Source organism: Theobroma cacao, chromosome 9, assembly GCF_053813885.1.
Source record: "Theobroma cacao isolate CCN51 chromosome 9, ASM5381388v1, whole genome shotgun sequence".
In the NCBI taxonomy this organism is placed as follows: domain Eukaryota; kingdom Viridiplantae; phylum Streptophyta; class Magnoliopsida; order Malvales; family Malvaceae; genus Theobroma; species Theobroma cacao.
The window spans coordinates 2,311,545-2,335,249 of NC_142647.1; the positions used below are offsets into that span (position 1 = coordinate 2,311,545).

The 23,705-nt window shown below is 37.6% G+C and overlaps 6 protein-coding genes across 13 annotated transcripts; 3 read left to right on the plus strand and 3 right to left on the minus strand.

Annotated features, from left to right (window-relative positions):
• The first annotated feature begins 506 nt into the window (after window positions 1-506).
• On the plus strand, window positions 507-5,906 carry LOC18587979 (elongation factor Ts (DUF810)). The gene is made up of 5 exons (XM_018127599.2): window positions 507-1,215; window positions 1,732-2,598; window positions 2,830-3,285; window positions 4,147-4,336; window positions 4,429-5,906. Exons 1-5 carry the CDS (start codon window positions 670-672, stop codon window positions 5,361-5,363), a joined length of 2,994 nt encoding a protein of 997 aa, XP_017983088.1. The 5' UTR covers window positions 507-669; the 3' UTR covers window positions 5,364-5,906.
• On the minus strand, window positions 5,847-10,988 carry LOC18587980 (nuclear pore complex Nup85-like protein). Its single transcript, XM_007012074.3, has 18 exons — window positions 10,477-10,988; window positions 10,280-10,382; window positions 10,076-10,186; window positions 9,885-9,968; window positions 9,655-9,726; window positions 9,484-9,540; window positions 9,028-9,144; window positions 8,733-8,933; window positions 8,531-8,641; window positions 8,394-8,431; window positions 8,046-8,202; window positions 7,683-7,784; window positions 7,510-7,566; window positions 7,186-7,332; window positions 6,961-7,031; window positions 6,772-6,859; window positions 6,449-6,505; window positions 5,847-6,336 (listed from the first exon to the last, which is right to left on the minus strand). The coding sequence occupies exons 1-18, from the start codon at window positions 10,851-10,853 to the stop codon at window positions 6,142-6,144; spliced, it is 2,145 nt and encodes a 714-aa protein (XP_007012136.3). The 5' UTR covers window positions 10,854-10,988; the 3' UTR covers window positions 5,847-6,141.
• Window positions 10,989-11,541: 553 nt separating this feature from the next.
• LOC18587981 (Regulator of chromosome condensation (RCC1) family protein) lies at window positions 11,542-14,070 on the minus strand. Its single transcript, XM_007012077.3, has 5 exons — window positions 13,912-14,070; window positions 13,623-13,781; window positions 13,430-13,465; window positions 13,186-13,310; window positions 11,542-13,104 (listed from the first exon to the last, which is right to left on the minus strand). Exons 1-5 carry the CDS (start codon window positions 14,006-14,008, stop codon window positions 11,806-11,808), a joined length of 1,716 nt encoding a protein of 571 aa, XP_007012139.3. The 5' UTR covers window positions 14,009-14,070; the 3' UTR covers window positions 11,542-11,805.
• A 1,479-nt stretch (window positions 14,071-15,549) lies between these two features.
• Window positions 15,550-16,881, minus strand: LOC18587982 (SWIM zinc finger family protein / mitogen-activated protein kinase kinase kinase (MAPKKK)-like protein). Its single transcript, XM_007012080.3, has one exon. The coding sequence runs from the start codon at window positions 16,436-16,438 to the stop codon at window positions 15,704-15,706; it is 735 nt and encodes a 244-aa protein (XP_007012142.3). The 5' UTR covers window positions 16,439-16,881; the 3' UTR covers window positions 15,550-15,703.
• Window positions 16,882-17,491: 610 nt separating this feature from the next.
• LOC18587983 (Peptidyl-tRNA hydrolase II (PTH2) family protein) lies at window positions 17,492-20,184 on the plus strand. 3 transcript variants are annotated; one of them, XR_016028565.1, is made up of 8 exons: window positions 17,492-17,652; window positions 17,742-17,948; window positions 18,329-18,389; window positions 18,600-18,636; window positions 18,789-18,874; window positions 18,981-19,053; window positions 19,463-19,502; window positions 19,767-19,892. XR_016028565.1 is itself a non-coding variant. In XM_007012081.3 (8 exons), the coding sequence occupies exons 1-8, from the start codon at window positions 17,614-17,616 to the stop codon at window positions 19,814-19,816; spliced, it is 585 nt and encodes a 194-aa protein (XP_007012143.3). In that variant the 5' UTR covers window positions 17,492-17,613; the 3' UTR covers window positions 19,817-20,184. The 3 variants fall into 3 exon arrangements, 2 of the variants coding, with proteins under 2 accessions (XP_007012143.3, XP_007012144.3); XM_007012081.3 differs by having other exon boundaries at window positions 18,789-18,866; window positions 19,767-20,184; XM_007012082.3 differs by having other exon boundaries at window positions 17,494-17,652; window positions 17,745-17,948; window positions 18,789-18,866; window positions 19,767-20,184.
• A 288-nt stretch (window positions 20,185-20,472) lies between these two features.
• On the plus strand, window positions 20,473-23,183 carry LOC18587984 (protein NONRESPONDING TO OXYLIPINS 2, mitochondrial). 6 transcript variants are annotated; one of them, XM_088810226.1, is made up of 4 exons: window positions 20,473-20,765; window positions 20,926-21,044; window positions 21,655-21,712; window positions 22,847-23,183. In XM_088810226.1, exons 1-3 carry the CDS (start codon window positions 20,635-20,637, stop codon window positions 21,681-21,683), a joined length of 279 nt encoding a protein of 92 aa, XP_088666352.1. In that variant the 5' UTR covers window positions 20,473-20,634; the 3' UTR covers window positions 21,684-21,712; window positions 22,847-23,183. The 6 variants fall into 6 exon arrangements, 4 of the variants coding, with proteins under 4 accessions (XP_088666352.1, XP_017983697.1, XP_007012147.2 ...); XR_001929583.2 differs by having other exon boundaries at window positions 20,475-20,765; window positions 20,926-21,089; XR_001929582.2 differs by having other exon boundaries at window positions 20,476-20,765; window positions 20,926-21,107.
• The last annotated feature ends 522 nt before the right edge of the window (window positions 23,184-23,705 follow it).

Here is a 23,705-nt window from a genome sequence, read left to right on the forward strand (position 1 = left end):
GTCACTATAATCTTACCAGTTAATAATTAAAACGGCACCAAGATTTTCTGGCACTGTCAGTCACAGTGTCCATCATTTATTAAAATAGAAATAAACAAAATTATCGGCCGTTGGTTGGTGTGTGTCACTGTGTTAACAGGTTGCGCGTGGTCCCTATCCGCCCCCACTAATCAAGGATCCCACCGTTTGTTCTTTAATAAATATCCAGCCTTTTTTCCCCATTCATCTTCCTTCCAACTTTCCTTCATACTCTTCTGACCTTTTTCTTTGTCATTTCCCAATTGCATGAAAACCGTTGTCGAGGCTTACGCGCTTCACTCTGTCGTTTAAGTTGCGTGCCCTGACACCCACCGTCGCTGATAAAGTGATAATACTACTTAATTTTCAAATTAGTAATTTTTACTTAATATTTGCCGTTTTTTTAAAATTTAAAAAATTATAAATGTTTTGATAAAACCTCCGATTTTTTTTTTGTAATTTTTCCCCCCTCTCTTCCACATGTCTAAATCCGAAATAAAATAGAATTTGAAAAAAAAAACAAAATGCCAAACAGCTCCTATCTGTTTCTCTCCAGTTTTTACTCTCTCAAATAGTCCAATGTTCTGACTCGGTTCGCTTGTTTCTCTCTCTCTCTCTCTCTCTCTCTCTCTCTCTCTCTCTCTGTTAACAATGGCGCATCTCTTCAGAGACCTCTCACTCGGCCATTCAAAGAGGGAGTCAACGCCACCGCCACCGCCTACTCAACCTCAACCAATGCCGACTAAGCTCACCTCAACCGATCTCCAATCTCCACTCGGCCAACTCGCCTCTCAACTCAGCGATTCGGACCTCCGACTCACAGCCTACGACGTCTTTCTTGCCGTATGCCGTACCTCCTCCTCCAAACCTCTCTCCACTTCCGCCTCCTTCAATTCCGACTCGCCGAGTTACAACTCGCCTGGCCAAAACCATAACCACAACCACTCGCCTAACTCGCCTGCGTTGCAGCGCTCGCTTACGTCAGCAGCTGCTAGTAAGATGAAGAAGGCTTTAGGATTGAAGTCGCCGGGCTCTTCATCGGGCTCGAAGAAGAGTCCGGGTTCCGGGCCAGGCTCGGGCCAAGGCAAGTCTAAGCGGCCTCCGACTGTGGGGGAGCTTATGAGGATTCAAATGCGAGTACCTGAGACCGTTGATTCGCGTGTTAGAAGAGCGCTCTTGAGAATCGGCGGTGGCCTGGTCAGCTCAATTTAAGTTTGTTTTATATGAAATTTTGGTTGATCTGGAATTTTGCTGACTTTTTTTTTTAAATTTGGAATTTATTTGATCCAAGTAATGCTGCTTGTTAAATTAATTTTAATTAAATTTTTTAATATTAAAATTGGTGCGGTAGGATTCGATAATAACGATGTTGGAAAATGGATTTTGATTCAAGTTACAAACAAATTTTATTCTAGAATTATTTCCTGAATGTTGGAATGATAATGTGAATTCTCGAATATTTGGGCAATCCATCATGATTATCAAATTTAAGAAAAGAATTTAATAGGATTTTGATGAAGTTTATAATTCTTATTTGTTGTAATTCTATTCCTGTTTTATTTATTTAATAGTGATTACTGTCTGCTGTGTTTCTTTTTTTATCTCTTGGGGGTGACGGGTGGGGGTGGGGTGGAATGATGCATTATGATTAACCAGGTTGGTGTGTAGTTCATTAGCATTGATAATGGTCTACTATAAATGTACTTATCACAGGTTGGAAGGCGGATTGAATCTGTGGTTCTTCCATTGGAGTTGTTACAGCAGCTTAAGCAGTCGGATTTTACTGATCAACAAGAATATGATGCATGGCAGAAAAGAAACCTCAAGGTTCTTGAGGCTGGGTTACTATTGCATCCTCGTGTTCCACTTGATAAGTCACATAATGCATCGCAAAGGCTACGACAAGCCATTCATGCTGCCCTAGATAGGCCAATAGAAACTGGAAAGAACAATGAGTCAATGCAAGTTCTTCGCAGTGCTGTTATGTCTCTTGCTTCCAGATCTGACGGGTCGTTCTCTGATTCATGCCATTGGGCAGATGGCATTCCATTGAATCTTAGACTCTATGAAATGCTTTTGGATACGTGCTTTGATATTAATGATGAAACATCTATTATTGAGGAAGTTGATGAGCTTATGGAGCACATAAAGAAGACATGGGTGATCCTTGGGATTAACCAGATGCTTCATAACCTCTGCTTTACATGGGTCCTGTTTCACCGTTTTGTTGCCACTGGCCAAGTTGAAATGGACTTACTATATGCTGCTGATAGTCAGCTAGCAGAAGTAGCAAAAGATGCCAAGACAACCAAGGATCCGGAATACTCCAAGATTTTAAGTTCTACATTGAGTTCAATACTGGGCTGGGCAGAGAAAAGACTCCTTGCATATCATGACACTTTCGATAGTGTAAATATGTATACCATGCAGGGCATTGTTTCTTTAGGTGTATCAGCGGCTAAGATTTTGGTTGAGGATGTGTCCTCTGAGTATCGCAGAAAGAGGAGAGGGGAAGTTGATGTAGCTCGAAGCAGAATTGACACTTACATCAGGTCATCATTGCGCACTGCTTTTGCCCAGGCAAGTCTTTACTATCTGCTATTGGCTCCCCTTTACTGAGAATGAAAAATAAATGAGTGCCTATAGCGCACATATGGTATCTGAATCTTCATTGCATTTGCTCATCTGTATGAGACTTGAAATGCATCAAATGTGTGATGTGTTGCATACTCTTTCTCTCTCCTCCCAGTTCTTCCCTTTTAGCTGGTTTAATAATTATGAATATGCTTTTTTTTTTTTTTGGTTATATAGAGAATGGAGAAAGCAGACTCAAGCAGGAGAGCATCCAAAAACCAGCCGAATCCTCTTCCTGTTCTTGCAATCCTTGCTAAGGATGTTGGTGATCTAGCAATTCACGAGAAGCAGGTGTTCAGTCCAATATTGAAGGGTTGGCATCCTTTGGCTGCAGGTGTGGCCGTGGCCACCCTTCATGCTTGTTATGCAAATGAGATAAAACAGTTTATATCAGGCATTACGGAGTTAACCCCTGATGCTGTTCAAGTACTGAGAGCTGCAGATAAACTGGAGAAAGATCTCGTGCAGATTGCAGTTGAGGATGCAGTAGACAGTGATGATGGTGGGAAGGCAATAATCCGTGAGATGCCTCCCTACGAGGCTGAAGCTGCAATTGCCAATCTGGTTAAAGGGTGGATCAAGACAAGATTAGACAGACTTAAAGAATGGGTTGACAGGAATTTGCAGCAAGAGGTGTGCGCTTGCTATTCTTGTCATTTAGATTAAAATTTTATCTGAATTTTATATCTATCAAAATCAAGTTCTACAACTTCTCAGTTTCATATATGTTCATGGTGAAATTATTGCTCTCTTCTGGTTACCGGCAATAATCATATTTTGCTAAAAGATTTCTGTCTTTATGGATAAATCAGTTAGGCTCTGGTCTGTTGCATGACTTGCCTACAGACAAGAAGTTAAAAAATAGGTATTGTGAAGGAATGAAGAATTAAGCATATATTGATAAGCTCCGAGATGTTTTATTAGCTGTTGGTTTCCATAAATTTAAATAGTTGCCTCTTAGCATTTATTAAAAAAATAAGCAGTCTGCTTTGCATTCCTAAAAGCTGCTGCGGTGTTTATACGAAAGTAGGTCTGGAGTCTGGATGCATATGTTAGTAGGAGATGATTTTTCTATAGGTGCAGGAATTCATTTACTCCTATCTATTTTGAAATCCTGCAAAGCAGTATCTATTTAGAGGTACTTTATGTTCCATTAACAGGTATTATAGTGACAAGTATTTCTGCACTAAAACATTAAAGAACTGCAGTAATTTTTTGTAGCATGTGCTAAATTTTTGGGTTGTAAACTGCGTTAGCTTGCTAAGTGCTCATATGAGCCAATATGTGATGCATCAAGCTAATTATTATAAATGGATAGTATGCTTACAGCAAATAGTAATAGCTTAAAGCTTCAATTCATGCAAACATTTGCTTGTTTGTCATGCAACAGACTTGGACATCTACTGAATTTCTGGGTGCAGTTTTGTTATAATCAGACTTTGTTATTATTAGTATTTTTTTCTTTTTGCTAAGTAATATATGGCATTATGGTAGGTTTGGAATCCGCAAGCAAATCAAGAAGGATTTGCTCCCTCTGCTGTTGAAATATTGCGAATCATTGATGAGACTTTAGATGCATTTTTCCAGCTGCCAATACCAACACATCCTGCATTGCTACCTGATTTGATGGCTGGCCTTGACAAATGTCTTCAGTATTATGTAATCAAGGCAAAATCTGGCTGTGGTAAATGCTTGCAGATCTCATAAATGATCTCAATATGTTGTCTAAGGTTTTAGAGTTTCTAACATATACTGTCCTTCTAATCTGACATGTAGGATCACGCAATACATACATCCCTACAATGCCAGCATTGACCAGGTGTGAGACAGGATCCAAGTTCCAAGGCGTGTGGAAGAAAAAAGAAAAGTCACAGAATTCTCAGAAGAGAAATTCTCAGGTTGCAACAATGAATGGAGATAATTCATTTGGGATGCCACAGCTCTGTGTTCGTATCAATACTCTGCACCGTATCCGAACTGAGATGGAAGTTTTAGAGAAGAGGATAGTAACCCACTTGAGAAACTGTGAGTCTGCTCATGTGGAAGATTTTTCAAATGGTTTGAGCAAGAAATTTGAACTAACACCTGCTGCTTGTGTGGAAGGGGTGCAGCAACTGTCTGAGGCAGTAGCTTACAAAATTGTATTCCGTGACCTAAGTCATGTTTTATGGGATGGTTTGTATATAGGGGAGCCATCATCTTCTAGGATTGACCCTCTATTACAGGAACTAGAGCGAAACTTGTTGACCATCTCAGAAACTGTGCATGAAAGAGTTCGTACAAGGATTATAACTGATATCATGAAAGCTTCCTGTGATGGATTCTTGCTGGTTTTACTTGCTGGAGGCCCCTCTCGTTCTTTCTCTCGTCAGGATTCTCAAATTATCGAGGATGATTTCAAAGCCCTTAAAGACTTGTTTTGGGCCAATGGGGATGGTTTGCCTGCTGACCTCATAGATAAGTTTTCAGCTACTGTGGGAGGTGTCCTTCCTCTCTTCAGAACTGACACAGAGAGCTTAATTGAGCGGTTCAGACGTGTGACCTTGGAGACATACAGCTCATCAGCAAGGTCTAGGCTTCCACTACCTCCAACATCAGGGCAGTGGAATCCTACCGAGCCAAACACGCTCCTGCGCGTGTTGTGTTACCGGAATGACGACACAGCTTCAAAGTTCCTTAAGAAGACTTATAATCTACCTAAGAAACTCTAATAACCTGGGCTATGGTGTACAGCAAAACAAGGAAGGCTGCTTCCCTGTGTAGCATTGTGTGCTTGGAATGTTACTGTAATCCTATATACTTTTTGTGAGATGACCCAGAAAAGATCCTTAGCATGCCGTGCCTGGATGGATGCAAGTACCTAAAGATGTGGCAGTAATCTTGCATAGTATCTATTCAGGATGTTCTGGTAAATGAAGTCCAGTTGCTACTCACCAAAAGATGCAGAGTCGGGAGAGAGAGGAAACTATGGAGGCAGAGAGGACTTTCAAGGGCTTGCTTGTGAGAAAAGGTGGGTGGATTTTCATTTATTTCAAGATTATGAGATTCCTTGGGATCTAATTTTGTCTATTCCCTATAGGATTTAGCACAATTTGCTTTGGCTTACGAGGTTCTTTTGTTCATTTATTTGTTTTTATCCATCATTTGCTTGTTCATTTTGCTTTTTATATTTATTGATATGAATTATCAGTATGTATCATAAAATCAGGCTTTCATTGATTGCAAAGAAGAAATACAGATTTCCTATTCTCTTTTGTAGGCCCTGTTTGTGTATGTAAAGCTTAATTTGCAACTTTGCAGCTCATCCATGGCCCATGTGCTTTCATATCTCTGTGGCTGAACATATAAACTCCGCCTACAAACCTTAAATCAAATCGAATGTCTCTAGACATGGCCAGCTGCTGCGTGACAATCTCAAGACCTTGGAACAAACAATTTAGCTTGTGGACGCAGTGAAGTTCAGGCACTGGTTTGCATTCTCGAGAGGGCTCATTCCTCTAGAATAGCGCGACCAAGATTCTTGGCAAGAGCTAGTCTAACAGAGTGTAAGGCCTGGGGTGGTAACTCAGCTTCAATGAAGTCTGGGCGAAGCCTTGCCATGGACAATTCCTCTAGTTTATTTAACAGAAGATTTGTCTGAGAGACATTGAACAAAGGACGATCCTGCCAATTAAGCAGTTTCAACTGCGGAAAAAACAAACCAGTGCCACAAGTCAGTTTAGCGAGGCATGAGTAGATCCAAAGTTTGCAGTTCAGTAAGAAATTTAGGTACACAATCGTAGTTAAAGGAGCTTACCGAATCATACAGAAGCGGCAACCAAAAGCGTTGAGGTGTGGAGGGGTTTTTCATGAGCTGTAGTTTGAAAAGAAGAATATCACAGAAGAAACTGGCCCTTGTTATGATCTTGATGACGATGATAAAATCAATAGTCAATTATACTCAGGAGAATTAACAGACATATATAAAGGTCCCATACATATGGGTGCAGCCATTACTCTATCGAATTTAATGTGACCTGATATCTGAGAAAATATCTCCTCATTATGAAACCAGTAGCAGACTAGCAGGGCAAATTCGATTATTCTAACAATCGAGAGAATGATAATACGAATATATACCGATATAAGAGATTCCACAGCCTGCCGAGTAGCATCTGTAGTTTTTCCATCTTGAACCTGCTGGAGTGATTTCTTTAAATCTCTGTACCTGTGATTGCGTCAAAGGTTAGGGTTCAGGCTTAGAAAATTTATAGCGGTCCTTTTCAATATACATGATAATCCAACAGTAAGCAATGGCATAATTCTTACTTGTGCAGAAACTCTAGTCCACCAGCAGTCTTACATTCAGAACCCAATAACTGAATTAACCCTTCCCATTGCTGTGAAGATAGAGGAGGACAGACTAAGTATCTCTTAAACTAAAATAAATACTGAAGATAAAAAATTCTTTATTTCCGAAAATAATAAGTAACAAATTGGGGAAGGGAGGAAAGAAAACAGCTTTGAGCTTAGGAGATTGCTTAAACAAATTACCTTGAAACTCTCATCAGAGATTGTTTTGCCAACAGAATCAAACAATTGCTGAGCTATCCTATTAAGACGATAGTCATCCCGGGCTTGCTGCAGCCAAAATACTCCAGAACCTTTCCTACCATGCTTCCAGTGGTATACTCCAGCAATCTGAACAAGGACAGTGAGAATCTTTAATTGACATGCTCACACATTCAATTATCGTGTCCTACAACTAAATCATTCAACAGGTTGGGAAACACATAATATCCAAAATGAATAGCAAGATTGATGCATTGTCCATCACCAAAAAAAAAAAAGAACCTTCCAAAGTACAGATACTTATACCTTCATAATATTTGAAGTTATGTTGTCAAGCTCATAAAGGCGGCAAATCTCTATATTCTGCATGCAACATAAAATTACATTATCTATCAACCACTTGATAATCCAAGATTAGAGGAAAAGACATGCACAATAATAAAGATGAGAGGCATAAAAAAAAAAAATGAGCCGATGACCTTAAGCAACAACTGATTATATATAACAGGCTGTTTGGACAATAATATCTGCAACAGAACCATCCCCTGCTTCATGCATGACGTAAGATAAATTGGAGCAATCTGTAGATGTTACAACAAAAAATATGTGAGAAATACTTAGCATTCCATTCAAATATTATTCTTTATCGAGTATGATATTAATGAGAAATAGAACAAATGTACTAATTACTACAAATCATATCCAATGATGTTGGTTAGGTTGCACTCCAAATTTCATTTGTCAACTTAAAAAGGCTATCCTAAGTCATACAATGTAAAAACCATGCTTAATTTTGCCTTGATAAACCAATGACAGTAATTCACATGGTTATTTGCACTTACTTGCCAAGTTAATGGATGTGAGGATAGGACTTGAGCATAAACTAGTCGATGAAGCTCCTCTATGCTTATTCCCCCCATGTTCTGACGCTCTTCATGTAAAAGCATTTCTGCATGATTGCTCCCAGCAGTCAACAACTCTATGGCATGGGCAACCATCCTGATGATAAGCAACATACGGAGTTAGATTTTAATGACCATCAGGAACAATCACAGAGGCATGTCCAAGATTCAATTTCATGATAACTTCTCATAGTTGTCAGACCAAAAAAAACTGAAAAAGTAACAACCCAAATAAGGCTTGAACAATGAAATGCTAACAAAAAGCAATAAGGAAATATGGCAGCTCACCAAGGACCAAACCCTTTCGAGCATTCTGCTAATACGACCTGAGAAGTTGAAAAGGCAGAATTTAGATTATGGTTAAGATATCAAAAAGGAGAATTTTAATGGAGAATGTCAATTAATGTTTTATCCCCATGTGTCACCTCAGTATTTTCCCCAAGAATTCCAATCATAAGTTCCATCAACCTGTGTGCAGAGGCCATTGGTTTCAATTGAATGCATTTCTGTGCCAAACTATACATGCTTTCTAACCCCTGATACAAGAAAAGAAATAAAATGAATATTTCAAAGTCCAGCTAACATGTACAAAGGCTAAGAGCAATTTAGTACAGGAAAAGTATATACCACAGTGAATGGCCTGATGTATAGCAAGTGTGAAATATACAGCTCTATCCAATGACATGTTGCAGTGCCAAGACTATTAGCATTACCCAGCATTATTTGTAACATACTTCTCAAGCCCTCCCGAGTCTGCTGGTGATCACACTGAAACCAGAATGCACTTAAATCCAGCTTATTTATTTGTGCCCGCCACTTCTCCCATGCCTATGCCAAAGAAAGACTTGAGTTACTTATCTTTAGAGGTAGTGGATCATGAATCAAGATGAGAGAAGAACATGACTAAAAAAATTAAAGATACCTTCACAAAATCAGGTTTGGACTTAAAGCATTCACCCAAATTTCCAGCATGCTCCAAACGCATGCGTGGCATTTTCGAAATAAGAACAGCAACTGCCTCTACAAGACCATTCTCTGTCTGTCGATGTACATGCAAAAGAGACATAAAATACATAGATTTCAATTTTTTACAGCAACAACAAACCGGCATTACTTGAGATGGACAGACCAACTTAAGAAAAAGGTGAATGAAATCCTTGACACATGAAAATGAAAAGAGACAGTACTACTTGGCTGAAAGGAGCAAAGACAGACGTAGCACAATAGGCACCAACCTCTGACCAACATATTGTATTACAAGGTCTTACAGAGGGAATTACAAGTTTATGCTTAAATGGTACTAAAAACATACAATTATTACAGAAACATAGATCTACATCTTTCATATGAAATGCGTAATAATCAATTTCTTACCAACCTCACGATTGCTGAGTTGATCTAATTGATAAGATCCATGCAAGCGCAACATTTTCACCTGCAAGTGAAAACATCAAACTGTAGCCAATCATTAAAATTCCAAAAAGAAATACATATACATGCTTTGATCAGTGTCACTTACGAAACCAGACCAGATTACCAAAGCACTTACCACAATATCGAGCCAACCAACTGCTAGTGCTGATGACATAACTTCCCAGTATTTTGGATCATCTTCCACAACCTGCATTGAATAAACTGATTAACTACCACCATCTTAGAGAATCTAGAATCAAGTACAAATAACTCAAACAACTGACAAGTCTAAACTCTAAAATTGCATAAAAACCATCTCCAGAAGTCAACTCCAGTAAGCTATGTAGAAGGCTAGTTATGTAAAACCTGCAAGTTAACAAGTTCTTTTTGAAAATCAACAAGCTTTGAGTGGACTGTGGAGTGTGTTCCTGAGAAAAGGCTATCGTAATCCTGCCAAGATAACAAATTGATTATTAGTACGGCAGAAGTAACAAACAACTTTAAAACCAAAGTAATGGAAGATTTGATGGATATAACAGAAAAGGAAAGTGATTTACAGCTAACCAATCGACAAGACGTTCAGGTAACCAAGATTGAGATGGCTTTTCTGCATAAAACATTTCCAATAGCTCCCACGCAGCCTTCAAACTAGTCGGTTCCTCTCCTTTCTAAGAAAAATGCGAATTGAAATGAAAGTGAGAGTGGAATTATAGAATGTCAAACATGATAAAGCAAATGATAAAGAAGAAAGAAGAAATTACCGTTATAACTGACTTTGGATCGTCGATAACCGGACCGGAAGCGGATTTCCGATTACCAAGAAGAGCACTTATGTCCTTGCTGTACTCCATTATGTACTCCCACCTAATCACAACAAATTCAAATTTATTTTCAAAACAAAAATCCAAATAAATGTCGAATATATGGCTACGAAAATACAATTTTGAAAAGTAATCACCAGTCAACATCGTAACGTGAAGACTTCATGGACATTTTGGACAAGCTGGAGGCGGCGTTTTTCCTGCTCTGTAGAAGAGCAAAAGGAGAGACCGAACCATACGCGATCTTCCGCCAATTAGCGTCAGTGATCTCACCGTCTCCGCCGCCGAGCTTCACTTCCACTACTCTTCCTCCGGCGTCTTCTTTGTCGGAATCATCGGAGGACGGTGCGGCGAAGACCGAGACGCGGAGGGAGTCACCGCGTGACCATGAAATGGAGAGCCGAGAGATTGGAGACTTCAGGCCATGGTGTAGAGGATACACCGCCGCGCCCTGGGACTCCGATGAGAGTGATACCAACGCGCCACCACCGGAATCTGACGTAACGCCGGGCATCTTTTTCCCGATGAATCAGTGAGCTTAGCGAGTGCGAGTCTCACTGCGTTAGGGCTTTTGAGGAGTTTGCGAAACGTTTTGGAGTCGTTAAAGAAAGGAGGGATTAATTTGAGGTGTGTTTGGTTACGAGGCGAAAAAAGCCTTCCCCAAAGAATTAAAATGTTCCTCTTAAAAAAATACTGTTTTAAAGCAATACCATGTTTGTTACACGCAATATCAAAAGTAAAAAAAAATATTTTTTATTAGTTAAAATTAAAATAAATATAATTTAAAATTATAATTTTTTTTTGTTGTACTTATAATTCAAGTTCTTTGGCCAAAAACGTATACAATTTAGATTTAAATTTATAATAATTTTATGGTTAACGGTTAAATTGATTTTTTTAAAAATAATTTTTATTATAAATATATTTTCTCTCTCTATTTTACCATTTTTATTTTCTTTCTTTTCCTTTTTTCTCACTTTTTATTTGTTTCCTTCCCTCCGGCTGGCTGCCGAGGGTTGCATCTGGCCTTTGCCGCCCCATTCGACTATCAATCCAAATTTTCTGCCTCATTTCAAGATTACCAACCTTTTGCCAAGAGAGAAAGAGGGAAAAAAAGGTAAAACTAAACACGTATTAATCGATAATAAGAAAATAAACACGTGACTATTTATAAGAGTTGAGGCATGAAACGGAACAGGAAATGGAGACAAGAGGATTTGGATTTTGCAATAACTGCCATGTCATTTACAATACATGATTTTATTGAAAGAAATGCATACATTATCATGCCTAAAAACAGTACATGATTTTTTATGGACAGAAACTACACAGTAATTGATGACAACAGCAAATATAATCCTTTGTATGGTATAGTATCAAGCTAATTTATCCAACTTGCGGACTGTAAAAGTTCTCTATTTGAACCAAAAAGCATGGTGTTTCCTGCAGCTATGTAACAATCAACACTATTTCTCTTGCGTTGAAGAAGGAAGATACTCCTTTATTATCTCCTGGATCCTTTTCTTCATCATCTTATCCTTAACACCTGCGAGCATGTTTCGATAGAACAATTCCAACCTGACAAGCTTGCTACGGTCTGATGACTCCAACATGTTCTCCCATTCCCTAGCAACGTCAAAAGTACCAGAGTTCTGCAATGAGATTGGGATATCTTGCTCTTCAAAAGGTTTGCCAAAGATCGAACCATGAAGTACGCTTGCATATCTTTCCATGATGGAAAGTTTTGACTGGAGCAGCTTCATCTCTTCCATCGCCAATGATAACTTCTTATCCATTTCCGACCCTGCGTTAGAATTCTTATGATCTACAATCTTATCTCCCTCACCAACAGTACTGTTCAGCTCTTCTTGCTGGAAATCCTCATTCAGTGGAGGCCATAACACCATTGAGGGTGTGAAACAGTCAATTGTTTTACCATTTCCGAGAACTCCACTCCTTCCCCTGCCCCAGGACCATAGCTTATATCCATCATGTGCCACAACAACAGTATGGGCAGCCCCACAAGAAATTTGAACTGGATCACGAAATTTTGGCTCGTGCAATCCATCACCCGATATCTGCAGGGGAGAAAGGGCATCTCCTGCATCTGTTCCGGTAAAACTAGCATCTGGACATAGCCCTAGACCCTTTTCCATTCCCCATGACCACACATCTCCGGCCGATGAAACAACACTGGTGTGAAACAAGCCACAGTCAACAGAAACAAGATATACAGGCTGTGGTAACTCTTTCACAGGTTCAGGAACTAATGTACTTTGAGTGGTTCCATGCCCAAGTTGCCCCTTGTCCCCAAGGCCAAATGTCCAACACATACTCTCAAGTGTTTCACTAGGTCTTTTTCTGTGAGTAAGCAAAGCTGTGTGGAAGGCACCACATGCTACCTCATAAACCGTCCATGGGATGTCCTGGTTAAGTGTTTCAACAATTTCAGGATGGACCCTGCTCTCTCTGTCTCCTAGGCCTAACTGGCCATGGCCATTACCACCCCAAGAGTAGCATACAAGATCATCACCTTTATACGTTTCTCCAGCACTGACTAGGGCTACAACATGCTCGTTTCCACATGCGACCTTAACAACAGTATGGCCATGGAAATCCCAAACAGGAATTGGAGAAAAACTACTCACAAACGTCAAGCCTCCATCACTGCTGCTGTTTTCCTGAGGACAAAGGCCCCACATCCACAGGGCCCCAAGATTATCAATTGCCAGAGAAGTCATTCCTCCAGCTTTGACTGCACAAATCTGCGGTAGAACAAGTGATGAGAAGAATGTGGAAGAAGGCCTTTCAAGTTTTAATTTACAGCAACATAACTCATGTCATACCTTCAATGGTGTTTTAGTATTTATCTCTAACTCATCTTTTGATTGATCAGGGGAACCCAACTCAAGGAACCGCTCCAACAACTGAGGTGCCAAAGAATTCTCCCCATGTACACCAAGTTGGCCATCCATATGACAGTCAAGGGATATACCAAAATACATAAATACAGAAAGCAAAGAAAATAGATACTAATAATGATGAGCCTCCAAAAAAAAATCTTGCAGCAAATTTTACTATAAAGGATACAGATGTTATAACCCCAAGACCAAACTGATCCATCATCTGCCATTTACATAACCATAGGTGTCAATGGACTAAACATTTTTCAAAATTACTATTACAATCACGAAATTCAGTGCAACATATGTACAAACATAAAAAAGATTGAATTAGCGAAAAGGAAGTATAAAAAAAAATTGCATAAAACCAAAGACTAAACCTGCAAGAGCAAGACTGTGATAAGCGCCAGCAGCGACAGCTACAAACTTAAGCTCTGAGTTTTGGAACTTGACACGAACCGGGAAATGCCCGTCGGATTCTGAACCGGTCCCCAGTCTCCCGAACATTCCTCTGCCCCATGAATACACGCACCCATCCCCTGCAATATCCATCCATTACGAAACACATGATCATAATCCTCCAATTCAAAATTTTAATCACTATAATAGAATCGAGGAGGAGCAATATGGAACTAATAGATTAAAGCTTCGTTTTTCATTTTTTGTTACCGGAGAGAGCGAGAGTATGAGCTTCACCGGCGGCAACTGCTACGACTTTGCGAAATAAGTTGCTGGAACCGGGGAATGTTCCGGCGGGGTTTTCCATTGTCTCCGGCGAGATAGAGCTTTAGCCTTTTTTTTTTTTTTTTTACTTGAGGTGGTTACCAATACCGGAAGCTGATTAAATAGTTAGTAAGCATGGAAATGAGAGCATGACAGACGCCTGGCAATGGTTGAGTGGTAATTATCTTCAAATATTGGGGAGAATTTCGGAATGTCATATGACTTTCGTGCACTTAATTTTTTTTTTCTGAATTACGTGTTCGATTCTTATATATCTGTTATCCGTCGGTCCAAATTCAATTATTATAAAATCAAGCTTATGAAATCAAAGATTTCGTCTAGGACTATAGTAGCAATCTTAATATTAGTGTATTTTCTGGTCTGCCTTTCTTGACACTTGACAGTGACATAAAGCAATACTATGTAAGGAACAACGTTTATCTATTATTTTGCTGTTAAAATGTGATTGGCTATAAGGAATGGATAAGACTCGGTTCAACATGTTACCAAACATATTCAAATTTCTTTGGTTTGTCCAGACCTGGGAAAACGATTTGACTCACCAAATCCATCTTCTCTCTCAGTCACAAATAAAAAGCATCCGGAAGTGCACCTAATTTTATAGATATTTAATATTATACGTGTAATATATAATATGATAAATATTAATAAAAAATGAATTCACATGTTATATCGTATGAGTATAAAATAAGATGTATTATATGATACACATCAACCATGTTTATATTGAATTTATCTTATCCAATTACTATAAATCCTATTTTATTTATTTTCTTTTTAAGCTGAAATATGAAAAACTAGTTTTTTTTATGAGTTTTCAACTTTCAAGATTTAGAATTCTGACAAAAAATATTTAAAAACTTCTTTTTAACTTTTAGTAAATAAATTTGAAAATATATATTATAAAAAAGTATTATTCTTGAGAGTTTGAACTATAAAGTAATCAATTTTTTAAAATTTATACCACATAATCTTCAATGTTATTAATGAATATGATATTTTTATTTTTGTTAAATTATATTATGCATATTATTTGTAATTAATTTTAAATTTTTTATCGCATTTGTTTACATGTTTTAATTTAACAATTATGATTTCATCACATGTTTATCTAGTTAAGTATAACAAATTTTATGTATTTTAATTAAAAAGGTAATAAAAAAGATGGTTTTGTTTGTAAAATTTGTATGATTCCCCTTAATTGTCACAAGTTAAAACTTAAGCATAATCTCATGCAGTCTTAATCAAGTTCTGAAAATAAAATTTAAGTAAATCTATAAATCACAGACCTATATTTTCAACTCAAATGACATGTCTGATAGTTGAGGTAAAACTAATGTTTATATACAAAGATCCATCTTATCTTTTACTGATAGACATTTAATTTAGGTTTATCTTAATTCTTGTATCTCTCGTAAAGATCTTACATCAGTAAATATTTTTTATTGTGATATGATTAATTTTTTAAATAAAAAATTTATTGTTATAGATTTATTAATGATTCTCCTATTTTTAAAAAACATTATTGATTCTCCTATGCTTTTATAAATTGCATTGATGATGTTTAATCATCCCAAGAATAAGCTCTACTCTTATTATTATACAAGTGAAATAAACATTTGCAGTTGCTATTATTGTATATCTATACAACAAATAAATCTGTTCATAACATTAACTTTCCAAATAAATCCAACCCAAAGTAAGAATGGAACACAATTTATCCAGCGCAGAGCCCGCCGCCGCCGCCACCACCACCCTCACCTCCCCCGTCCTGGCTAAGGAAAGCCGCCAAATTCAGATACTTCTCTTGATCAGCACTCCACCTTGCACGACAAATCACACAACTAGCCGACCTCCTCCCTCTGCTTCTCTTCCAGCTCATCAAGCATTCTTCGTGAATCAGGTTACGGCATGTCGAACAAGCCAGTACTTTCTCCCCTTTTTCCATTTCTTCTAAGCAAACAGGGCACGTTGTCCCTTCTTCGATCTCCTTAACTCCTCCGGACGACTCACCTTGCTTTTTGGCCTGATAGTAAAGCTGATGAAACCTCTCCCGTATTCCAGCCCCCGCTAGTGCTTCAGGCGACGTAGGAGTGCTGAGGAGGCGGTTGAGCCGGCATGGCCGGAGAGTCCTCCTCCGGAGACACGTGTCATCGATGGAGACACCCAATACTCGGATAAGAACAAATAAGATGTGCTTGCATGGGGTTGTACGGTCGGGGCACGTGCATGAAGGTGTGGCAGATAATGCAACGGTGTAAACATTTCCGGTGGCACCTAATATAAAGAATAAGTTGGAATCAGATCTGTGGAGGAGGAAGAGCGGGTGGCGGAGGGCTCTGACTATCCGGTCTGCAACGGGTTGGATCGGCTTGAACCGGTGGTGCAGCCTGTTGTGGTGGTGGTCGTTAATGTTTGGCGGTGTTGAGGATGGACTGGAAACGGAGTCCATTATTGGAAAAAGTGAAGTTGAGAGAATGAAAGTGCTTGAAATGTGCGATTTAAGAGAAAGATTCGTATGTTTGTTCGGAACTCTTTTGGCTAAGATTCTTTGTGTAAAATTGAAGGACACGAAAGGAATAGCGGGGATGGTGGGGGAGTTGGGAAACCTCAACTTGGTGGCGATAGGGGTGCTATATGGTCAGCCCTATATGGCTAATAGCTATGTCATTGTCGAGGTTGATTAAGGCATGATATGGTTAAAAGTAGTTGGTAAGGCAAGTTATGGCATGTTGTAAGCAAACGAGACTTGCCTTTCTGTCTCATCAATGCCACTAGAGATAGGAATCCAATGTGTGATTCCAAGATTAAAATACAAATGGAGGTCATTTGTGGGCGACTTTGAGCAATTCTAACGCTAAATTGTTGGTCATATGTTTGAAGATGTTTGCATAAAATGCTAGTGTGATGAATTTCATATCAATAAATGATGAAATAAATTTTAAATTAATAATTAGAGTTTTTTTTAATTAATAAATATTTTTTTTAATTGAATGTATGAGCTCATTGTGAGCCTCTTTCGTTAAAGATATCAAGGTCGACAAAATCAATAGAACAAGTACGTTATAAAATTAAGTTGAAAAGAATGTTATGAGATGGATTTTGAGTTTATAAAAAAATTTAATTTAATTAATAAGTATGTATTTTGAATTCAAAATGTAAGTTAGTGACAAATACCCTAATCATAGATAATTTGCATCCATGCTTATTTCTGTAAAAAAAGTGTATTAATTTTGTTACATGATATATGACAATTTATTTTGTAAATATATAATATACAAAACTTGTTTAATTAACTATTTGATTGCTATATTTCTTGGCCAAAAAATAATATTTGAGTAATTACATACCTCAAAAGTTTTACTAAAAATGCAAAAATACAAATACTTCTTGTTGTTTGATGGCAAGAGATGCTACCTCCTAAAAACTGGCAGCAGCATAAGAGAAACGACTTCGTTTTGCTCTAACCCTGAATTGGGAAATGACACCCGGAGTCCTCACAAAGCCATTTTATCTCTTCTTCTACAACTCTAGTGCTTTTTATTTTCAAGTTTTCCTGGCTGTTCATTCCCAGTTTCAGCATTTACTACCAGTGACCACCCAATTCAATCTCGCTTCTTGAAGATTATGTGGGCTTCCACTCGAAACTCTTCTCAACCTACGAAGGTAGTTCTTCTCGCTTCCTCTAGGCTTCTAGCTCTTTCTCTTTGTTATTTGTACAAATTGATGGTACTATTTCTTTTGTGCAATATCAGCAGCTGCAGAAGCAGGAAAGAGAACGGTTAGGGGTGAGTTTCAGACCAGAAAACTTCATTCCAGGCCTCGTACTTGGTTTTATATTTGGGTTGTTGCTGGATTTGTCAAAGCCCACTAAAACCCCTTCCAAGAAGAAGAATTTCCTACCTGGAAAGCTTCAAGAAGAAGACTTTGTTTCCACTAGTGCTGATCAATACCTTAAAATGGTTTGTTTTTGCTTCCTAATTGTTATTATTTTAAAAAAATTTTGCTTCTTTCGTAGTATAATTGTTACAAATAACAAAATGTGACGACTTTTTAGTGTCTTTAGGATGTTTTGACGGCCGAATTTTAGTTAGTAGAAAAGGGAATGACTTGGTGGCTCTACTTATTTGATGGAATAAAGCTTAGAAGCTTTTTTCAGAATGCTTAAGCTGATTGTATATATTGTTTCTGGTTATGGTTTCGATATGCTTTGCTGAACTCATTGACGTGTATTTCTCTGTTTAGTAACTTAAGCAGTTTGATTTTGTTTATAGTGTTTGTTGACATCACCCATATGATATTAAAAACTATGAAATATTGGGTTTTGGACTGCTTATGACAGGTTTTAGTGGTTAGACAAGACCTTAAGATGAAATCAGGGAAGATTGCCTCTCAGTGTGCCCGTAAGATTCCTGAACTGTTCTTAATATCTGAGATTTTGTTTTGGATTTCAAATTTTAGACTGTACTGTTTTTCTAGCACCAACTCCTCAGTCCCCTCCCACCCCCAAACTAAATAATACCAAAAAAAAAAAAAAGTCTTCTCACATTTTGATGTATGTAAACCTTCGGATCATTTGACTAAACCTTTCCTGCTTCCTGCTGAATTTACAGATGCTGCCACCGGCATGTATGCAGAATTGATGAAAAGGTATGTTTCGTGATTATGAGTCAAGTTCTGAATTCAAGCTTTCATTTGTGACCTTGCTTTAGTTGGAGATCCGTAGGAACCTGTTGTCTACATTTTTTATTTTTATAACTATAATCATTTTATCAAAGTTAAATCACGTAATAATATTGCAGCGATCGATCCCTTTTAAGACAATGGGAGGATTGTGGACAACCCAAAATAGTCGTTACATGCAGGAATCAACAAGAAATGTAAGCAGGTGATTTCATTGGGAACAATTAGGTTCTCACTGTATATGCCAACATTCATCTCTCGTGTTTAAAACATGCCTTAGTAGTGTAAGTACACTTTCGTTTTCTTATCAGGAATAAGTTAAGGGAAGCAGCTGAGAATATTGGCCTCCCCACTTTTGTTGTTGCTGATGCTGGAAGAACACAGGTATTTGTATGCTTCACTGCATGTAAACTCATCATGAGGTAACTAGGATGTAATGACAATTCATACGCATAGGATGTATTAAATTCAAAATGACTAGAGAAATTTGGCTTCTGAAACTTGCAAAATGAAGGGAAGTTGGAGCCAGAAGTTCTTATCTAATATGTATACCGGAATCGATTAACTTAGTGTTTCCTTATGTGTGCTAATGCAGATGTATTTTTAGTTGTTTGAGATTCTTTAGTGCACTAAGGATTCTAAGTGGTTTCTATAGAGTATGATGTTTGCTTTCAACTTGAGTTATGCTAATTGCTTAATTTCTCGAATTTGATGTTTGAGTTATAAATTCATAGTGTTTATTATTTGAAAGAAAAATGTGTGGCTAAGATCTCAAGACCACTTTATTTTACAGGTTTCAGCTGGGTCAAAGACAGTTCTTGCCATTGGACCTGGTTTGCTTCTTTTCCATTCCGCTAAAACTGTTGTAGTTGCTTCTGTGTGATAGATTCTTTTTAACATGCCATGATCTGTCCATTGCTTAGTAGATAAAGAAGATATATGATATGATCACATACAACTGCCTTCCTTATGGATGTTGCAGTTCACTTTCAGCCACCAAAATAGCAAGTGATAAAAGTGAAAGCCAGTAAAAACGACTAAAAGAAGACAGACTGTATTGCTTTATTTATTGGACATCTAATTTTGTGATTGTGCAGGACCAAAAGTGGCAGTTGATTCAGTGACAGGGAAGTTGAACTTGCTCTAATGTCGTTGAAGGAAAAATCCTCGCCTTATTGGGTCTCGATAATCATGATCTCAATCGCTTCACAAGAAATGAAAAATATCCTTTGATGGATTTTGATTGGCTCATAAACATGGTTAACGACAGCTGCAAGAAATGAGAGGAGTTGCTACATGAGAATTTCTGCAACTTCTAACCATCCAATTGTAGGAAATACCATTTGGCCTGGTTACTGGAACAGATTGAGGAATCAGAATGTTAATTTGTTATATTTTGGTTCTTACAGTGTTTCAAATATTCTGTACCCTAATGTGTTTCCAGCAAAGCTACCTTATCCTGCTATCTATAATCCAGAAGAAATAAAAAATCTTCTTATAATTTAAGGTTGTAAACTTGCTTTTTTATCTGATACTGACGTGCAAATCGTTCGTCTGACTGAAAAAAAAAAAAAAAAACTGACTTTTTTATCAATCCTTTGTTCTTTGTAATATACCCTCTAACAATATAAAAGGAGGGAAGCAAGGCATTTATAATCCTTGAAAGGCCTCTTATATCAGCATACATTCCTCAAAGAAGATGAGATAAATTCGAATCATAAAGTACCTGTATTAAAGTTTAAAACATAGAGATTGACAAGCCCAAATTGTCAATTTGCTAAAATGCTGGTGTGTTACTTGAGAGTTGAGACTCAACTGTCAATATGATTAATTAATATCCTCTGTATCACCTCTTGGTAATTTCCCCCCAACGAAACCTAAAACCCCACCAAAAACCCTTGAAGTCCTTTCTTTTTCTTCAAAATCCTAACCCTAACATTTCTCTTTTGCTTTGCCTTCTCCAGAATGGCGTCTCGTTTTAGATCTCTCTCAAAACCAACATTCTCTATCCTCAAATCTACCCTTAACAAACCATCCCTTAAACCCAGACCCGCCTCTTCTCTCCTTCCTGCTCGTTCTTCCCCCACATTTTCAAGGCAAGAACTTTAAAAACCTTATCTTAATGTGCCCCTTTCAATTTCTTCAAATTTAATAATTTGGACCCGTACCCTTTGTAGTTGAGTCTGTTTTTGAATTTGGGTTCCCGTCAAATTACCAAATGTTTTGCTTCTAAATTGGCAAGCTTTGATTTTACAGGTCTGTTTCTCAATTGGGTTGTCTTCAATCTCTGCTGCCTCTCCACTCAGCGGTGTCTTCGGCTCGGCTCACGTCGTGTCTGGGAATCGATTCAAGGAGCTCGAGGTCGTTGTCTCAGGGTATGCTTTGCAGTGCAAATCCAGGAGTTTGATAATCTCCAAAATGTTTGTAATTTTGTTTCTGTAAGCAACTTTTTTTAACTCTATTATTAATTGATAAAGCCATGTTGTTTGTTTAGGTTGTGTTTTCTCATGAGCATGATGTTCATATCCGATTAATTCTGGTTGAAAGCTATCAATTCGATATCATTTGCCTGATCTTTGTTGGTTGTATTTTTGTTTACTTCTGTTCTTAATTTTTGGTTCATAACCTAAACTAGAAGAAAGTGAAATGGTTTTTTCAATTCAGGAAGATAAGAATTAAGCTAGAGGAAAGGGAACATAATGAGAAGTGTGTAGAAGAGTAGAAATTAAATTTTGCATGTTTGCATCTGCTTGAATTAGGACATATGCATCCAATGTCAGCCAATTAGGCTTGTCATTGACAAATCGAATTTTTTATTTGAGAAGAAAGTTTGGAATGCAGTTATTCTAATATAGATTAGCACAAAAAGGTCTTGGCCAAAAGAAAAAGAGCTAGACTACTTAGTGGAGATTAAATTGTAGTAACTAGTGAGTGAGACTAAATGTACATGTATCATGATTTGCTAAGTTGGGTGTGTTGGAACAGGGGTACATACAAAGCAAGACACAACCTGAGTTGGAGAGCTTGCACATGGCTTGAGAAGGTTGTGTATAATTTATGATTGTCTAAGCAATACACTGAAAATTATTGTTAGTTCTTGCTTTCTTAGTCAAAATAGAAGATTCTGCCAATACTGCTACTCTAATATGATTGGAAACTCAGCTCTAGCTATGTTGAATATTTACTTTCCAATAAGCATGTAATGTACCATACTGCTGCGTTCTCTATATAATATGGATATTATATGCATAATGAGTCCTAGCTCTCTATTTTGGTCTTTGTTCTGGTATATTTGGCTTTCTTTTTTGACATGATTCTAAGCTTGTGTGATTCTTCTACAACTTCAGGCCCTTTTTCTGTCCTCATTGTCAGTTATAATATTAATGGAGCTATGTGTGCAAAACTTAGTAGGTTCTCTATTTAAATGAATAATTGAATGTACCTTATAATTTGTGAGATATAGTTTCGTACTTATCAGTCTATCAGATCATGTACTTGGACTATATAAATGGATTGGGGATCCGTGTGGTTAAGGAGAAGAATTTGATCTGTTAATTGCAGGAGATCCATGTGAAATATTCTTCTATAGGGAATTGCAGGGCCATGATAATTGTTCAAACTTGTTTTAATTTCTGCTATTTTGTCTCTGCATTTTTATGAAATGCAAAGATTATGCTATTTGTTTTTTATTCAAATTTTCAGATTTTATACGATCTAGCTTTGAATCTGCATGCTAAATGTCCAATTTCTTATGGAATTTGGAACAAAATTTTAATTCTAGGATTCAAATTGAAGGCCAATATTCAAGTCTTGTTGCCAGTGGTATTAGTTCATTGTTTGGTTGTTCGTGCAAGTTATCTCTGACCTATTGTAGATGTGCCAATAACTTTTTCCCTAGTAATTTTTAAGTGCCCTAGCCAACAAGGTCTACTTTCATGTTTCGCAAAGTCTAATGTAATTGCTCATCCTGCTATTTGATAAGGTGCTTAACTCTCAACAGTCACCATGCATTGAAATAATTTTAGTAAATATTGGTTTCTTTCTGAACCCCAGTGGTTGTTATATGTGAAGTAGCTTTATTCAAGATTCATTGACTTAGGAAACCTGTTCAATTAGTTTCTTTCTTATAGCACATGCTAATGCTAATTTTTTGAAGTTTTTTTTTTTTTTTGTGCAGAACTAGGTCTCAGTGTGCCTCGATAACATATGAAAGAGTAGAAGGAAGTACTGCATGATGGGTCAGAGTCAATGCTTTCCTTCTTGTTATGTCCACTTGGCGATTTATTTTATTTGATAATTATGTGATTTTCATTATTAAGTTGAAGTAAAATTTCTAAAGTCCCAGATGATGGGCATAACATACACTGCAAGAATCCTATTCCCGATTCTCCCGATTTTGGAAATTTTCTCTTTAGATTTCAATCTTCTTCCAAGGATCCTTTTACAGAAGATATGTGTTGCAACACTGCAACATTCTTACTTTAGATAATAAAATTGCTTTGCTATTTGGTCAACTTTTCTTAGCTTAGAGTCATGGTGGATATAATGAATCATGGAATTCCAATTACTTAACCATGTCTTTTTATTTATACAAATTCTATTCATAATATTGTAGTAATGAGAAATAAAAACAACGAAAGGATGCATGGATTTCATTTTCTATTCTCATTTTATTCTACCAGCAAAAGTCTTCGTGGTTGCCTTCAAATCCAATCTTAAATCCATTACATCATGTGGAAAGAGCCCATGCCCATTGTATCTTTGATGTTTTACCTTGTTGGAGGAGGCACTTCGATCGTACCAGAAGGTTAAGGCATCCAATTCTGGGTGAGTGTAAATCCTCTTAAGTTGTACAAGCCATTCCATGACCATGACACTAACGACCATAGCGGGACTATGAATTTGGGTCAGGATAAACCTTGTCGAGGGAGCCATGTTCATATGATTACGACAATATTTTATCTTCCAAAGCAACAAGGGAGGTGCACGTGAGAAAGTAGAGAGCGATGAGATGGTGTCCCCATATCTGCCCCTGG

What these genes read in the sequence shown, in the direction of transcription:
- LOC18587984 (XM_007012085.3), top strand. Translation starts at nt 20,635, where the DNA reads ATGGCGTCTCGTTTTAGATCTCTCTCAAAACCAACATTCTCTATCCTC. An exon ending in TCTTCCCCCACATTTTCAAG is followed by an intron (nt 20,766 to 20,925) that starts GCAAGAACTTTA and finishes TTGATTTTACAG; the next exon opens with GTCTGTTTCTCAATTGGGTT.
- LOC18587980 (XM_007012074.3), bottom strand. Translation starts at nt 10,853, where the DNA reads ATGCCCGGCGTTACGTCAGATTCCGGTGGTGGCGCGTTGGTATCACTC. An exon ending in GTCTTGTCGATTGGTTAGCT is followed by an intron (nt 9,969 to 10,075) that starts GTAAATCACTTT and finishes TTATCTTGGCAG; the next exon opens with GATTACGATAGCCTTTTCTC. An exon ending in ATAATCAGTTGTTGCTTAAG is followed by an intron (nt 7,567 to 7,682) that starts GTCATCGGCTCA and finishes TGTTGCATGCAG; the next exon opens with AATATAGAGATTTGCCGCCT.
- LOC18587979 (XM_018127599.2), top strand. Translation starts at nt 670, where the DNA reads ATGGCGCATCTCTTCAGAGACCTCTCACTCGGCCATTCAAAGAGGGAG. An exon ending in TGAGAATCGGCGGTGGCCTG is followed by an intron (nt 1,216 to 1,731) that starts GTCAGCTCAATT and finishes TACTTATCACAG; the next exon opens with GTTGGAAGGCGGATTGAATC. An exon ending in ACAGGAATTTGCAGCAAGAG is followed by an intron (nt 3,286 to 4,146) that starts GTGTGCGCTTGC and finishes GCATTATGGTAG; the next exon opens with GTTTGGAATCCGCAAGCAAA.
- LOC18587982 (XM_007012080.3), bottom strand. Translation starts at nt 16,438, where the DNA reads ATGGACTCCGTTTCCAGTCCATCCTCAACACCGCCAAACATTAACGAC.
- LOC18587983 (XM_007012081.3), top strand. Translation starts at nt 17,614, where the DNA reads ATGTGGGCTTCCACTCGAAACTCTTCTCAACCTACGAAG. An exon ending in ACTCTTCTCAACCTACGAAG is followed by an intron (nt 17,653 to 17,741) that starts GTAGTTCTTCTC and finishes GTGCAATATCAG; the next exon opens with CAGCTGCAGAAGCAGGAAAG. An exon ending in GATTGCCTCTCAGTGTGCCC is followed by an intron (nt 18,390 to 18,599) that starts GTAAGATTCCTG and finishes CTGAATTTACAG; the next exon opens with ATGCTGCCACCGGCATGTAT.
- LOC18587981 (XM_007012077.3), bottom strand. Translation starts at nt 14,008, where the DNA reads ATGGAAAACCCCGCCGGAACATTCCCCGGTTCCAGCAACTTATTTCGC. An exon ending in GTCTTGGGGTTATAACATCT is followed by an intron (nt 13,311 to 13,429) that starts GTATCCTTTATA and finishes ACTGTCATATGG; the next exon opens with ATGGCCAACTTGGTGTACAT. An exon ending in ATACTAAAACACCATTGAAG is followed by an intron (nt 13,105 to 13,185) that starts GTATGACATGAG and finishes GTTCTACCGCAG; the next exon opens with ATTTGTGCAGTCAAAGCTGG.